Consider the following 14,014-nt stretch of genomic DNA (forward strand, 5'->3'; position numbering starts at 1 on the left):
AAACCAGGTTTATAAAATTTATAGCTCATTTACAGGTACTGAGTGCTGTACCTAGAAATGAAATTTACAGGTATGTGCTCAGTACCTGTAGATGAGCCATGAATTTTATAAACCTGGTTTCCTCCAAGAGATTCACCAGCAGCCCGTTTATAGCAGCTGCTCACACATCCTCACCCCCATGGTAAATACGTTGTGCTGCGAGTTTGGTGTGCTGGGCCATTGACCACCACGGTGTTTGTGTGAACATAGGTATTGAACACGGGTGGGATTGTTTGTTACTCTGAGGTGCAGTTTGGATTTTATCACAGCTGTTACTTTTCCTCTGCTCCCATAGTAATAGGTGCTGTTCCCACTGTCTGTCTGTGTTTGACAGTAACTGCTTCTGGCACAAGGTTTTCTGTGCACTTATATTTTCCCGCTGTGGCTTTTTCAGTTAAGGGTGTGGCTCTTTCTGACACAGTTGTGTTAGAACAGGCTCTCACATAGAAACACTTATCATGGCAGAAAGCCCTCTGGCATTATTACAGCTTATCTTAGTGGGGGGCTGTAGTGCAGTACATCAGAAAGAAACTGTCTGTACTGAAATGTTATGGCTGTGAAGACAGTCTGAATTTTCTTTCTAATATGTGTTTTTACTGCCTGGGCAGACTTGTGGTTTGCAGTGTGACCTTCCAGTTTATAGAATCACTGGCCATTCCTCATGGTGTGTTCAGATTCCTTTTATTTATTTATTGGTATTCATATTACTGAAACTCTTACTGGAGAGTTCATCATGCCTTACTCCCAAAGGGTTTTTCAAGGAAACTTGAAACAATTACTATTACAGTTATGTTAAAACAATTAATAATTAGACCTTGCAGGGAGGATTACATTAATTTTGGGTGTCTGCAGAACTGAGCTGTGAAACATATTTAACCTTAGATATTAAATCATCATTGAATGTTAATCATTGATTTTCATGTGAAATGATTGCCACTACATAGGGATGAAGTAATAGCTTCCCAAGGCCTTCTTGAGTGCCATTGTGTACTTGGATGGAGGAGTAATGCAACTTTGGCAAGACACTGTGATCCCAATTTCATGTTGCTCTTGTGGGCTGTTAGGGACCAGCCTCTTGCCAATGTGAGTAGGAAACTGAAGTAATTGTGTGTGTCATTCATTCAGAAATAGGTTTTGGTACTCTGAAAGTAAGATGGAATTAGTCTAAATAATTAAATGCACAATTACATTTGCAGATGTGTGTACAGTTTAATTTAAATGAGATTGTGCATGCACAAACAACATGACACTTAAACCTAGCCTGACCATCAAATGCCTCAGCCAGCAGGAGCAAGCTGTTCTCTGCTGGTGGTAAGCTCAAACTCCCTTGTTTTCCTATGCTTTGCTTTTCAGTAAAGACACATTTGTGGCTGTGCTCAGCAGAGTGCAGTACAAAGTGAACTATTGAGTGGTTCTGGTTGTCTTCACTTGCCATTGTGCTATTTCTAAACTCCCTGATTTTTTTGATAAGCAGAGTCTCACTGGGCTAAGTGAGCTGTTACTGCACGAGAGTAACAGCTCTTGCAGTAACTGCTGAAACAAATGAAATTTGGGTCTGCAAATTGTTGTTTTTCAACAAAGCCCTGGCTGTAGAGGCAGTAGCATGGCTGATAGAGCTCAGGAGGTTGGAAAAAGTTTTAGTAGGCCTTCAAAAGCATTTTCAAGGAAGGAAGAGGCCAATGGTGCAGGCTGGAGGTCGTGAAGAGAACGAGAACTTAGAAGGAGTGTATTAGGTATCTGAACCTGCCAAAGGAGAGGTGTCTGCTGTAACTTCACTTGCTTAAAATTTCCTAGATCTAATACCTTAAAGGGTTTCCCTTGTGGATAAAAACATTATTTCTCCTTGCTGTACCCTGTATTTCTCTGTGGGTGAAGGAAAGTGAGCAATTTAAATAATAAAGATGTGCCTATGAGCTTTAGAGAAGAAAACAATAAACCATGATGTTTGAAGTCTAAACGTGAAAATGAAATATTTTAAGCATTGCAGAGGTGTCTTTGTGTGTTCATTTAGTAACTCAGTGGGTGGAAATCATTCAGTGTTTAAGTGCTAACATAGATTTTCATAGTAATATCCTGTTCTGCAAAGTCAAGAAAAATACTTTATTTTGGTCATTGTGTTCAGCGTTCTCAGTTCACTGGGGTTTTTTTTCATTCTGATATAAGAAATAAGTTGAATTTTGAAACTTCTTTCCTAATGTAAGAATTAAAGAGGATGAAATCTGCTAATTCTGGAGTCTTGAAGTAGATAATTTTCTTCATCTCAATGATTTTGTTTGCCATAATCTGCATTTCAAAATTTATGTAAACATGTCTTTGCTGTGTGCATCCACATCTGAAGTGGTTTTAGCTAATAAGCATGCAGAAAAATTACTAAGCAAATTAGAAGCAGTGTAAGTTAAGTCTCTAACAAAAATCTAAAAATGGCAAAAGAATATAGACATATGTAAAACCCTACTAATTTTAGTTGTAGATGATGAATAATTCCTTACATGAAGATACACACAGTCTTTTCTATTTAGTTGTAATTTGATGTATCAGATGACCAGGAATTGGAGGCTTCAATCTCAAAGTGTTGTGAGGGTGGCTTTATTGAACTGTCTTTTTGTCAGTGGAAGGCTTCAGAATTCTTCTGAGAAGTGTTTTGGAATGAGGATTGTGATGCTGTGCCCAGAAAAGTGGGATGATGTTACACCCAGGAATTGCTGTGAGTGGAAGAGGGAGCTGTGTGTGAGCAATGCCGGCTGAGCTTTCAGCCTTTCTGCTGAATGCAGGCACTTGCTGAACAGGACATGTACAACTGAAAGGGACCCTGGCCAGGGGTGGAGGCTCTGTGTTCTGTGCTTTCCAGACTCCAAAACCACATGCTAATGTAGTGATGTGCATGTTATTGGATGGACCTCAAATAAATGTGAAAAGAATACTTTGGGTTGCAAAGTCAAGATTTCTGAGTTTGTATCCAGAAATGTGTTGGCAGTCCAAGCGTGTTTTGGTGGAGCTGATTCTTCTTATTAATGGACATGTTAAATCATCGCTGCAGTTAGTATGTTAAATTTCTGATTTATGCAATATTCTTTTTCTTATATCTGCTTTAACTTTTAAAGAAAAAAATAAAAGGCAAAAGCCCCAAATTAATGAGTTTAAACCTCGTGTCTAGAACTTCTGTCCTTGTCTCTGAGAATGTTTGAAGGATTTCCATGCTTCTGAAAAACAATCTGGCCAAACAGCTAAAGAAATTTTTCCCACTAAATGGGAGCTCTCATTAATTTTGAGCTGAATTAATTTAGAAGCATGTTGGACTTTTCATATATGTTAGCCTACTTTTCTGATCTTGTATATTAAAATCCTTCAATCGCTTTTCCTACTCTAGAACATTAGCGTCCAGTTGCACAAACATGATTTCTCATTTGAGAAAACATGCTAATTTTAGATGGATTTGAACCATTACTTTGAAGGTAGAAACACATATGAATTTGGTAATTATTTCCTTGCTTGATTTATTTATTCCTCTTCTCTGTCCTTCTTCATAGGTTCCTTAAAACTGTGCTATGAATGGTGATTCTGGTGTGGGGGTGGTGACTTCACCACCTCCAACAACAGCCCCTCATAAAGAGAGGTATTTTGATCGAGTTGATGAAAATAATCCAGAATATTTGAGAGAGAGAAATATGGCACCTGACCTTCGCCAGGATTTTAACATGATGGAACAGAAGAAGAGAGTCTCCATGATTCTTCAGAGCCCAGTAAGAAAAGAAATGGTTCATCTTTGAAGTGACAAGTTTAATATCTCTTTTGTTCACTATCAGTATGGGATTGGAGAATTGTGTGTTATCTTAGATCCATTTGTTGTTTTTTCCTATTGGCCTTTCCTGATTTTTTTCCTCATTCTATCTGTTTGAGTTTTTATGCTTTACTCACAAAGCATCTCTTCATTCTGGCTTTTAGAATCCTCTGTATAATCATCAACATTTTTTCATATTTTCCATTCAATCCTTGTAAAACGTTTTTCACTGGTTTCATTTATTTGTTTCAATGTAACTCTCTTAAGAGTAGCTTATACCAGGCAGGTCTGTCCTGTACTCAGTTTTCCTTTGGAATTTGGACATATGAAATATTTTTATAATCTCTTTCTGAAAAGGTGCACAGTAGTGAAGTATGAATGAGTGACATTTAATATTGAAGATGTTCCCTTGGGCAGATAGTACACCAACAAACTTTCCCTCATGACATTTGTTTCTTTTATAATAACTAGTGAGTGACTTTAGATACAAAACATTACATGACATAACTTCACTTGGAATAGGGATGTGGTGGTACATTCACAATTTTCGTATTAAGCCAACCCATTTGATTTATGAAAATATTAATAAATCACTTAATAAAAAAGTAATGACCTAATGACTGCAGTACTTCTCTTTCAGTGCAAATTCCAGCATTCTTGTCAAAAGCAGGAGCTATCAGCAATAAAAAAAAACTCTGGTTTTCTTCCTTCCCAGTTAAAATATATTTTTAAAAGCAAACAAAAAATCCCAGGAAAATGTAAACAACCCCTCATCTAAACAGGTTTTAAAAATGTAATGTTCATTGTTTTCTGTGTTCCTGGATGCCTTCTTGGCTCTCGGTTCCCTGTGAGCCACAGTGACAAATTCTCTTTTCTGGTTCTGCTACTTTTCCTTTCACATTTTTGTGTTAAAGTCAATTGTACATTCTCCTCCTTCCAGAAATTCATACTTTAAGGCTCAAAGACTTAGAAAAGAGAATGCTGGAATTTCCATAAAAAACCCCCAGGTGACTCAGATCACTGGAGCTCCATAGAGAATGTTTTGGAGTTGCAGTATGCCCCCAGTAGTTCTGCCTTGAGGTGTTTGTCAGAAGAGGAGTAGGATGGTTCCATCCAAGTGCTAAACAGAAGCTATGTATGAAAGGTTGAAGTTCATTTAAACATGCCTTACAACATGCAGTGTCTTCCTACCAGGCCTTCTGTGAGGAATTGGAATCCATGATCCAGGAACAGTTCAAGAAGGGGAAGAACCCCACAGGTTTATTGGCTCTGCAGCAGATTGCAGATTTCATGACAACGCACGTTCCAAATGTCTACCCTGCAGCACCTCAAGGTGGAATGGCTGCATTAAACATGAGTGAGTGCACCTTCAGTGATCAGAGCTGAATCCCTTTTCTTTTCTTGAAAGGCTTCACATGAAGACAATGTGAATGTAATAGAATACTGTGAAGTTTAAATGCTATCCTGTTCTGCTCACACAAACACTTGAATTGAATTGATTAGTTTCTAAATGCCACAGTGGTATGCAATGTGATTATGTATATAGTTTATATCAAAAGTTATTTTAAGGATGGTATCTAAATTGAAACATAAGCCTGATAAGTCAGTGCTATTAAAAATTTAATTATTTAAATAGTGCTAATTACTACATAGTTTGTCTTCTGGAAAATCAAACACTTATTAGTAGTCTGGTAACAGTAAAGGGCTTTAGAAACGAATTATTTTTGCCATTGAAATAGTGTTTGCAGCTTTCTCCTGTGAAGTGAAGCTTTAGACAAGAAACATCAACAAGCAAGACAAAGCAAGAAAAAAAACCAGAATGTGTGAATGCATGTAGACACAGGTTTTGTGTTAAGATAAAATAAATCCTTGCCTTTGCTCCAAAAGAAATCTTTAGTTCTGACTGTAGCATGGCCTGGTTTTGCTTTTTCACAGTTACTTTTAACCACATTTCTAATTGCACTGTAACTAGAATTACAGTATTTGTATTTTTTTACTATAACCTTCCTCTCTAGCTTGTACTTAATTTTTCTTAATAAATGAACCTGTGTGCATCTTTTTAGGTATGTAATTCTTCTTTTTGGGAATACATGTGTCACAAAAAGTGGAATATTTGGGATTGCATTTTTTCTTTTAACAATTAAGATATATTTTACAAACAATCATTAGTTTGAGAGAGCAAAAAATTTTTTGCTAAGAAATGCACTGTCACGGTACCACTAATTTATTGTAGGGAAGGAAATAAATGCTGAGTCTACCAAAGCTGAATATTTTTGTAATATTTTGTCTACCAAAGCTGAAAATTTGTGTAACATAAATAATTGCATTATAGGAATGAAAATTTGCTGTCCATTTATTAGGTTAACATGCTCATATAAAACAGTAAGAACAACTGATAAAATAGTGGTGCTTGTTGCTAGGTTTGAACTGATACTGAACTCAACTTGCCTTGTGCTTTTTGTACCCCTTCTCTTCAGGTCTTGGCATGGTAACACCAGTAAATGATCTGAGAGGGTCTGATTCCATTGCTTATGAAAAAGGGGAGAAGTTATTACGATGCAAATTGGCAGCTTTCTACAGATTAGCAGATCTCTTTGGCTGGTCTCAGCTTATTTACAATCATATAACAGTGAGTATTGAATCAACAGATAACTGAACCAATTGTTTTAACATACAAGAGAATTGCTTCCCTCCCCTATCTGTCATTTTCTCTTTGTGTGTGAGAAGAGCAAAGTGGTATTGAAAGCAGTATAATAGTGAAGAGATTTGTCATTGCGTTTCAGCTTGGATGTCAGCTACCACAGTCTGAATAGAGTCTTGAGAGAGTGTGCATGAGAATTCTTAAGATGAAATAAAGATTGCTGAAAGACTCAGTCTTTTAGTGTCTCAAATGCTTTGACTAATTGTATTTATTATTCTACAAGGTCAGTTCTTGGTTTTCTTGCTTTTTTTTTTGTTAAGTACTAAAATATCTTCTTAGTAATTCAGATGAATTTTATAATTCAGGTACCAGTCTTTCTGAAAAGAAGCCATAGTATTTCTGAACATGAGTGAGCTTTTCTGCTTAATGCAGTGTGCCAACAATTTTCCTTGTGACTGAGTAATCATTGGCATCCATAAAAATAATGACAAGGAGGTCAAATCAAGGAGGTTTTATATGCCAGAAGAATGGTCAGCGTGAGTCTCATGAGTAAAGTCACAGCTGCGTGTGCAGCCCCGTCAATTGTTGTCCTAACAGAGCTGAATTGTTTTTTATTCTACATAGTAGAGGTTGTCCTTTATGTATTTTCAGTTCTTCTAGCTGCAGTTGGAATGAAATATGGTAATATTATTTTTACTGCTTTTTGAGAATTCAAGGCATATTATTTGTGAACAGATGAAGATGATAAATGATATGTGTAGGCATAGTATCAAGCCAGTATTGGTTAGATCGTTCAGTTCCTGTTGTAAGGGAATATATCCAACATAATGGTTCTTGTAAACAGCTCTGTGCCACCCCCAGATTTTTCATATGTGACAGGAAAAGTGGTTTTGTAAAAGGGACATTAATGCACTGAAAAGCAAACAGGTTTGGAGATGGCTTTCTAGTTCAGCCCTGGGAATGTTTGTACATTTAGATAAAAGATAAATGTATTGAAGAGCAAGCAGCGTGTCAAGGGAAGGGGTTGAGGCAAGGGTAGGTAATTGGGGTGGAATGCCTCAAGTTTGCTTTCTTTGGGGAGGAGTACAAGGAAGATATCAGTAGAGGAGGTACCAGTTGAGGTGGAAGACAATCAAAACACTTGGAAAATGAGATTCTGAAAGTGTTTTAGTCACTTCTGAATGAGAGGTACTAGAAAGCTCTTGGCTTGTCAGCAGCAGTCCCAAGTCATAGTTGTCTTTTACAAGCTCCTCCAGTGAGAACAGCATTCTGAAGGATGACTGAAAGACATAAATTATCTTCAGAAGCTGATGCAGAACAAGGTTGTTATGTTTATTAAGTAGTACTAAGACACCCCTTTGGAATGTGATGAATGCTACCGCTTCCTGCAGTGCTGGTGTTGGACTCCAGTTTTTAATTTTTTTGTGAGTGGGTGCTGTAATTACTGGGTGATTGCATTCAAGTTAAAAGCTTGTGCCACTGCACTTGTGAAGTAAGAGAAAAGGTACACAGCCTTCTGTGGGGGTCATAAGCCTGTGTGTTAGGGGAGAATGGGATATCCTCTCATACCCTCACAATTTCCATCTGGCCATATCAGGGAGTTGGGTGGAGTTATCGTTGCTTTTTTTGGATCCTTATCAATCACTGACAGCTACTGTATGTGGAATTGCTCAGACTGGTGCAGTCCTGATGCAGAAGCAGAATTACAGAGCATCAAGAGCTTTTGTGCCAAGTATAATAATGTTGAGTCTGCTTGGATACCTCCAGGGTTTTCATGTCATGTGCAATAATGTAGAGTAAACTTGGTTGTCTCCAGGGTCAGGCAGAATTTGAGATTACAGGTTTACAGAAGGTAGACATCATTCACCAGGTATTGGTTTGCTTTGGGGGCGTGAGCTGTTAATTGGATCTAATCCCAAAGCAAAGTAGTTTGCTGCTTGTTTGTCTTTAATTTGAGCTTTCTTATTAGCTTTTGGGATATTTTGAATAATACTTGTTCTTTGTCTTGCATAAATGAGTAAGAGATTTTTCTTGATCATTTGCACTTCTGTAGTGGAGGACTACTTTGGTGATTCATAAAAGTACAGATTAACTTCAACTGACTGCTTCAGTTTAAGATTCTTATGCTGTAGCAAGTTCCCAGCTGGTTGTAAAGGAAACCAGATCTGTGCTAGAAGTTTTTGCATGACTGCACAACTACTTATTAGAATTTTTCCCTGCAGTAGAACTACAGCAAAGTATGTGTGTATTTAATATTGCAAGTAGTAGAAGCCATGAGGCAGAAACTTCCTAAAGTAGCTACATCTCAGGAAATTCCAAACTTATAAATATCTTTGAATTAAAAAACCCCAAACGACAACCAAACAAAAAATCCAACCCCAAAACACAAACTACCCAAATGCTGGGTAGACTCATAGCAAAGTAGGGAGTTGTCTCATGTGTCCAGTAAAACTTAAGAAGCCTATTAGTTCACCATCAAAAGACACTTTCATTACCTAGATGTCCTGTACTTTTCATTGCACAGACTTTAGAGATACATCCCAAGATGTGAATGCTATGAAGTTAAAATTATTTTTGTATTATAAACCCCCGATTGTGTGAATGAGACGAGAGAGAAAAAACATAATTGAAGGATACTTGGTAGAAAACTTGCAAGTGTGCAAGCAAGCAGCTGTACTGCTCACAGATGTCTCACAGGAACCAGCATCAGTGACAAAACCCTTCTCAGCATCAAGACATTTTAGATCTTTAGATGTGTTAGTGGGCCACTTCTTGTGTTTTCTCACAGCCTTTTACTTTATACCTTATGTCCTGGGGTAGAAATAGTTGGAGTGTAAACTCATTCAACTGAAAAAATGAACTTTTTTTCCCATTTCTCTCAGTATTGTTCATTTTATCCATAGTGGGCAAGCTGTCATTATAACAGAATGTAAGGGTTTACTAAATTCCACCAATCTGAAGGATGCTGGCATGTTACTGCCAGCTGGTTTTGTTCAACATTAGTTAATTAGCAGTGCAGTGCATTGGTTATCTGTTGTAGCATACATGAAAGTCATAATGTCTGTTACAGGCATTCTTGCCCATTCCATAATCAGGATGTAAAAGTACCTTTAATGGTTTGGGGTCTTCTTGTATGCCTTAATAAAATCGTAGTAACTCTTACTCTTGTTTTATCCTTAGGCCAGAGTAAACTCTGAGCAAGAGCATTTCCTTATTGTACCTTTTGGACTCCTCTATAGTGAAGTCACTGCATCTAGTCTGGTAAGCAATTGTTAATTTTCATAGATGTAAAATATATATATATATATATATATATATATATATATATATATATATATATATATACGAATATATATGTCACTTCAAATTCTGTCCTAGAGAATATTTTACTCTTGTGTAATATATTTAGAACAGTGTTATTGAACATGGCTGGTTTTGGTACTGCTGAGCTATCTGAGAGATTGGTTTGCCCATGTTCACCACCAGGTGTCCTCCAGTTGATCTACCTGTAAAGAGTGAATCACCTCATGCCCTTTAAAGCTGCTGGCTGTTGAGTCCAGTTTCTTGAGGGAAACTTTAGGCATTTCAGATAGAAATGATAACTGGTTTTGGAGTCTCAATGGTAGATGCTGAATTAAATCAGGTTTTTTTGAGTCTTGATTATGAAAGTAATTCTTTTCATTCCCAGGTTAAAATCAATATTCAGGGAGATGTGGTTGATCGTGGAAGCACTAACCTGGGAGTAAACCAAGCTGGCTTTACGTTGCACTCAGCAATTTATGCAGCTCGGCCTGATGTGAAATGCATTGTCCACATCCACACACCCGCAGGAGCCGCGGTAAGCTCGCTTCCAGCTTTGTCCTTGTCCTGTTCCCCCACCCCTCAAAGGGAAAACACATGGGTCCCTCAGTCATAGATCTGCTTCCTGTTCGGAGGGCAGAGAGCCTTTTAGTCTGTCTTCAAGTATGGTTCCCTTTAATCAGAGCCCATCCTTACTGGGTTGTTACCTGAATGGTCAGACAGTAAATTGACTTCTGTCACTGAAAATATGTATGTCACATATGTGTGTCCTTTCCCACAAAAGACCAGATCTTTTGACAGGGAGTCATAAAATCTTTAGTATATTTTGTTGGTTTTGTAAAGCACAGTTTGTCAAGGTTTTCTGAAATATTTGAAACTTTCCCAGTATTTCTGTTTGGAGCAAGTGATTACAAGTCAGTTCTGCCTCTTTGGAATGTTTTGAGAGAGTGACTTTCAGTGTTCATGTTCTGATGATTTTTTAAATTATTGATTAACCAGATTAATACAAGCATTTTAAGGATAAACGATCAAATTCCTAATATTGTGAATTACAGAGTAACCTTTTAAAAAATATTTTTAAAGTTTATCTGCAGTGCTGCAGAATTATCTGTATCACCAAAGTTGTCCTTTTGGCATGCAGGCAGGAGGGGGAAATAACTGAGTGGAGTGGAAGGAATGAAGGGTGCAGTTCATTTTGGGGTTTGGTGGTTTCTTAGGGTTTTTTCCTGAGTCTTTTTATATTGGTGTTGCTATTGTATAAAAACAGCCATATTGAGACAAACCCAAGATCAATGTGACTTTTGTATCTAGTCCAAAAGTTATCAAAAATAGAGGCTTTAAGAATGGCGTATAAGACCACTGTATCTACCTGTAGAGATAAATGCAATTAATACATAAAAATATATTCTTATTTTAATTCTCATCACTATATTTTTTTCACTTTTTCTGTTGCTAGAAATTAAATCAGTTGTTTTAATATTTCTCAGGTTTCTGCAATGAAATGTGGTCTCTTGCCAATTTCACCTGAAGCACTTTCTCTAGGGGAAGTAGCTTATCATGACTACCATGGTATTTTAGTGGATGATGAAGAAAAGGTGGTTATTCAGAAAAATTTGGGGCCTAAAAGCAAGGTCAGTATTTACATCTAGAATTAAAGAAAAAAAGGGGGGGGCAATATATTTGTGTGACAGGTATGTTCTTTAATCAATAGCAAATATTCTTTAATCAAGAGCAAGAAAATACTTGCCATACTGCTGTTAAATTTCTTTCAATGTTTCTCTAGGTCCTTATTCTCAGAAACCATGGCTTAGTATCAGTTGGAGAGACTGTTGAGGAGGCTTTCTACTATATCCATAACCTAGTGCTTGCCTGTGAGATACAAGTAAGAACTTTGATATGTTATGCAGTAATACAGCTTGCTGTATTGACCTCAGCTCATGGATCTAAACTAACACAACAATGTATGATGTCACTATATTGTGGGGGGACATCCAAAACTTTGGTTTCACCGACAATATTCCAGTACTCTATTGAAGCCATCAATTTGCTGCCCATTAAAACAGATACTTTCAAAGACTTAAGACAACTTTTATACAAACATATTCATTTATTTAGTTGTAAAATGAAGCAGATTTCTTCTGGGTTTATGCCAAGTTTTTAGAGGGTTTTTTGGTCGTTTTCACCCCATTCCCCACAAGAAACTTGAAGATGACTCTATTGTATTTCAGGTCCGTACCCTGGCCAGTGCAGGCGGCCCTGACAACTTAGTGCTTCTTGATCCTGGCAAGTACAAAGCCAAGTCTCGCTCCCCTGAGTCTCCAGCAGGTGAGGGTACTGTGTCCCATCCCAAATGGCAGATTGGTGAACAGGAGTTCGAAGCTCTAATGCGAATGCTGGATAATCTGGTAAGGCAGGCCTTTTGGTCTCGTTTTTGTATGATAATGTCTAAAAGGCATTTTTTAAAGCTGCATGTAGTTGGGAGAGTTTATACAGCCTGCAGCCTGTTCTTTCCCAAGGACTTGGGGACAACATGAACAGCATCAAGTGTTCTTTGTACAGATTGTACAGATAGCAGATTTACCTCTTATTCATAATCTGTTTGTTATTGGTGAGATCAGAGGTGATCTTGTGGGATTTGACACTTCCAAATCAGAGTACTGTGGTGCTTGCACTCAATCTGTGTTTTCCCCTCTTTCCATCCTCTCCCAAAATGTGTAAAACTATTAATGTCTTACTAGGTGTGAGGTCCAGCATAATTTGACTAATATTCTACTAGAAGTAGAAGAGTTTAAAAGTACTTAGAAGAGTTTAAAAGACAGGCTTTAAATAAGTAAAAGCCTTCAGATAAAGTAGTTTCAGTAAGAATCCATCTGTAATGAATGACCAGACACCAGCATTTACTATCCAGCTTCAGTAGGAAAGATGTGGCTGGGCACAGCGGACTTGTTGTACCTGACTGCTACCTTTGGTAGATCCAGTTGGATTTCAGTTTCTCTAGGAAATACCAGTTTTATGTTTCTTACTGCACATAGAAAGCAGCATCATAAAAGAAATGGCATTGTGCTCAATAGGAATGTAGGAATAGAAAGGAGCTTTCAGTCATACAATACAGACCCTTAGTATTATGATTAGCCACATATTGTATTGGGTAGTTAATGGTATTAGGTGGCATATAATTACTCAAGATTTGTTTTGATCATTAAAAGTTGGAGCAGAACCCAAGTAAGACCTAAGGAGTGCTTAATGCATGAAAACTATAGAAAGCTAAGTCTGCATAGTTGGGGCTGATGTTTCTTTACAGCTGGCTTGATTTAGGAACTAAGCTATTCACAGTTTTCCTTTGAGCCATTTTGAAAATATTTTGCTAGTGGAAACTTCTTAAAGAAACTGTTAAATGTCCTTCTCATATGTTAAATGCTGAGCATAACATGAAAGAAAGCATGGGCAGACATGACTAGTGTGAATAGGGGAGGTTAAAGGTGGAACAAAATACAGTTCAGAGGAAGTGGGATAGTGAAACAACATAAGGTTAGGGAGAGGAATGAATAATGACATTAAAGTAGCATTCTTGAAGTGTTCGCTTGTATACTGTATGTTGATTTCTAGATGTAAAAACACAGTGGAGATCTTTTTATCTACCCTATCATAGGGTATGATAAAAAGATCATGTTTATGTCCTTTATTTAGAGTTGTGAGAACCAGTCTATACCATTGATTACAGTTTTTAGAAAAGTGTAAATGAGTAGCTGGAATGTAGTACAAAGAAAAGTCATGGTTCTGCATTTGGACTTAAATCCAACTCCAGAGACTTGAACAATTACTTGAAAATTCTATGCAAAACAGCAGGAAGCACTAATATACTTTTCTTTTCCCTTCCTAAGAAAAGGTATAAAAAGAATTTTTTAAAATGTGTTATCATATTAAAATACAGGTGGTAATTTTTTGCTCGACTATGAGAAGAGGCTGACTCATAGCACTGCTCTTGATGACCTTCTCAGTCACCTCAATGACTTTTTGCAGGACTACTGGAAATTCTTCATAAACGCTTAATACAATATTTTTGATGTTTGATCTACCAGAAATGGTGGCTGTCTTAAATTAGTGGTTCAGAAGTTACTTAGATTGGAAAGGATGCTAATGTAGCCTCATTTCCGTGCATTATCCCCTTTGACATGGCTGTGCCCACCATAACAGGTGAGCAGCCATGTGAAGAAGAGGTGGTGTTGTGGATTGGTTTTTACAGTTAAGGGTATCAG

At 37.3% G+C, this 14,014-nt stretch overlaps 1 protein-coding gene across 17 annotated transcripts in view; it reads left to right on the forward strand.

Annotated features, from left to right (window-relative positions):
* ADD1 (adducin 1) overlaps positions 1 to 14,014 on the forward strand; it is a 62,172-nt gene that overhangs the window by 28,790 nt on the left and 19,368 nt on the right. For all 17 annotated transcript variants that reach the window (XM_059471238.1, XM_059471246.1, XM_059471242.1 and 14 more), the window contains exons 2-9: positions 3,567 to 3,779; positions 5,012 to 5,174; positions 6,295 to 6,446; positions 9,639 to 9,719; positions 10,147 to 10,296; positions 11,246 to 11,389; positions 11,542 to 11,640; positions 11,987 to 12,163. In XM_059471238.1, the coding sequence (XP_059327221.1) occupies positions 3,585 to 3,779; positions 5,012 to 5,174; positions 6,295 to 6,446; positions 9,639 to 9,719; positions 10,147 to 10,296; positions 11,246 to 11,389; positions 11,542 to 11,640; positions 11,987 to 12,163 (1,161 nt within the window). In that variant the 5' untranslated portion in view covers positions 3,567 to 3,584. The remainder of the gene's footprint in view (positions 1 to 3,566; positions 3,780 to 5,011; positions 5,175 to 6,294; positions 6,447 to 9,638; positions 9,720 to 10,146; positions 10,297 to 11,245; positions 11,390 to 11,541; positions 11,641 to 11,986; positions 12,164 to 14,014) is intronic.

The sequence above is a fragment of the Ammospiza nelsoni genome, chromosome 4 (genome assembly GCF_027579445.1).
Source record: "Ammospiza nelsoni isolate bAmmNel1 chromosome 4, bAmmNel1.pri, whole genome shotgun sequence".
Classification (NCBI taxonomy): Eukaryota; Metazoa; Chordata; class Aves; order Passeriformes; family Passerellidae; genus Ammospiza; species Ammospiza nelsoni.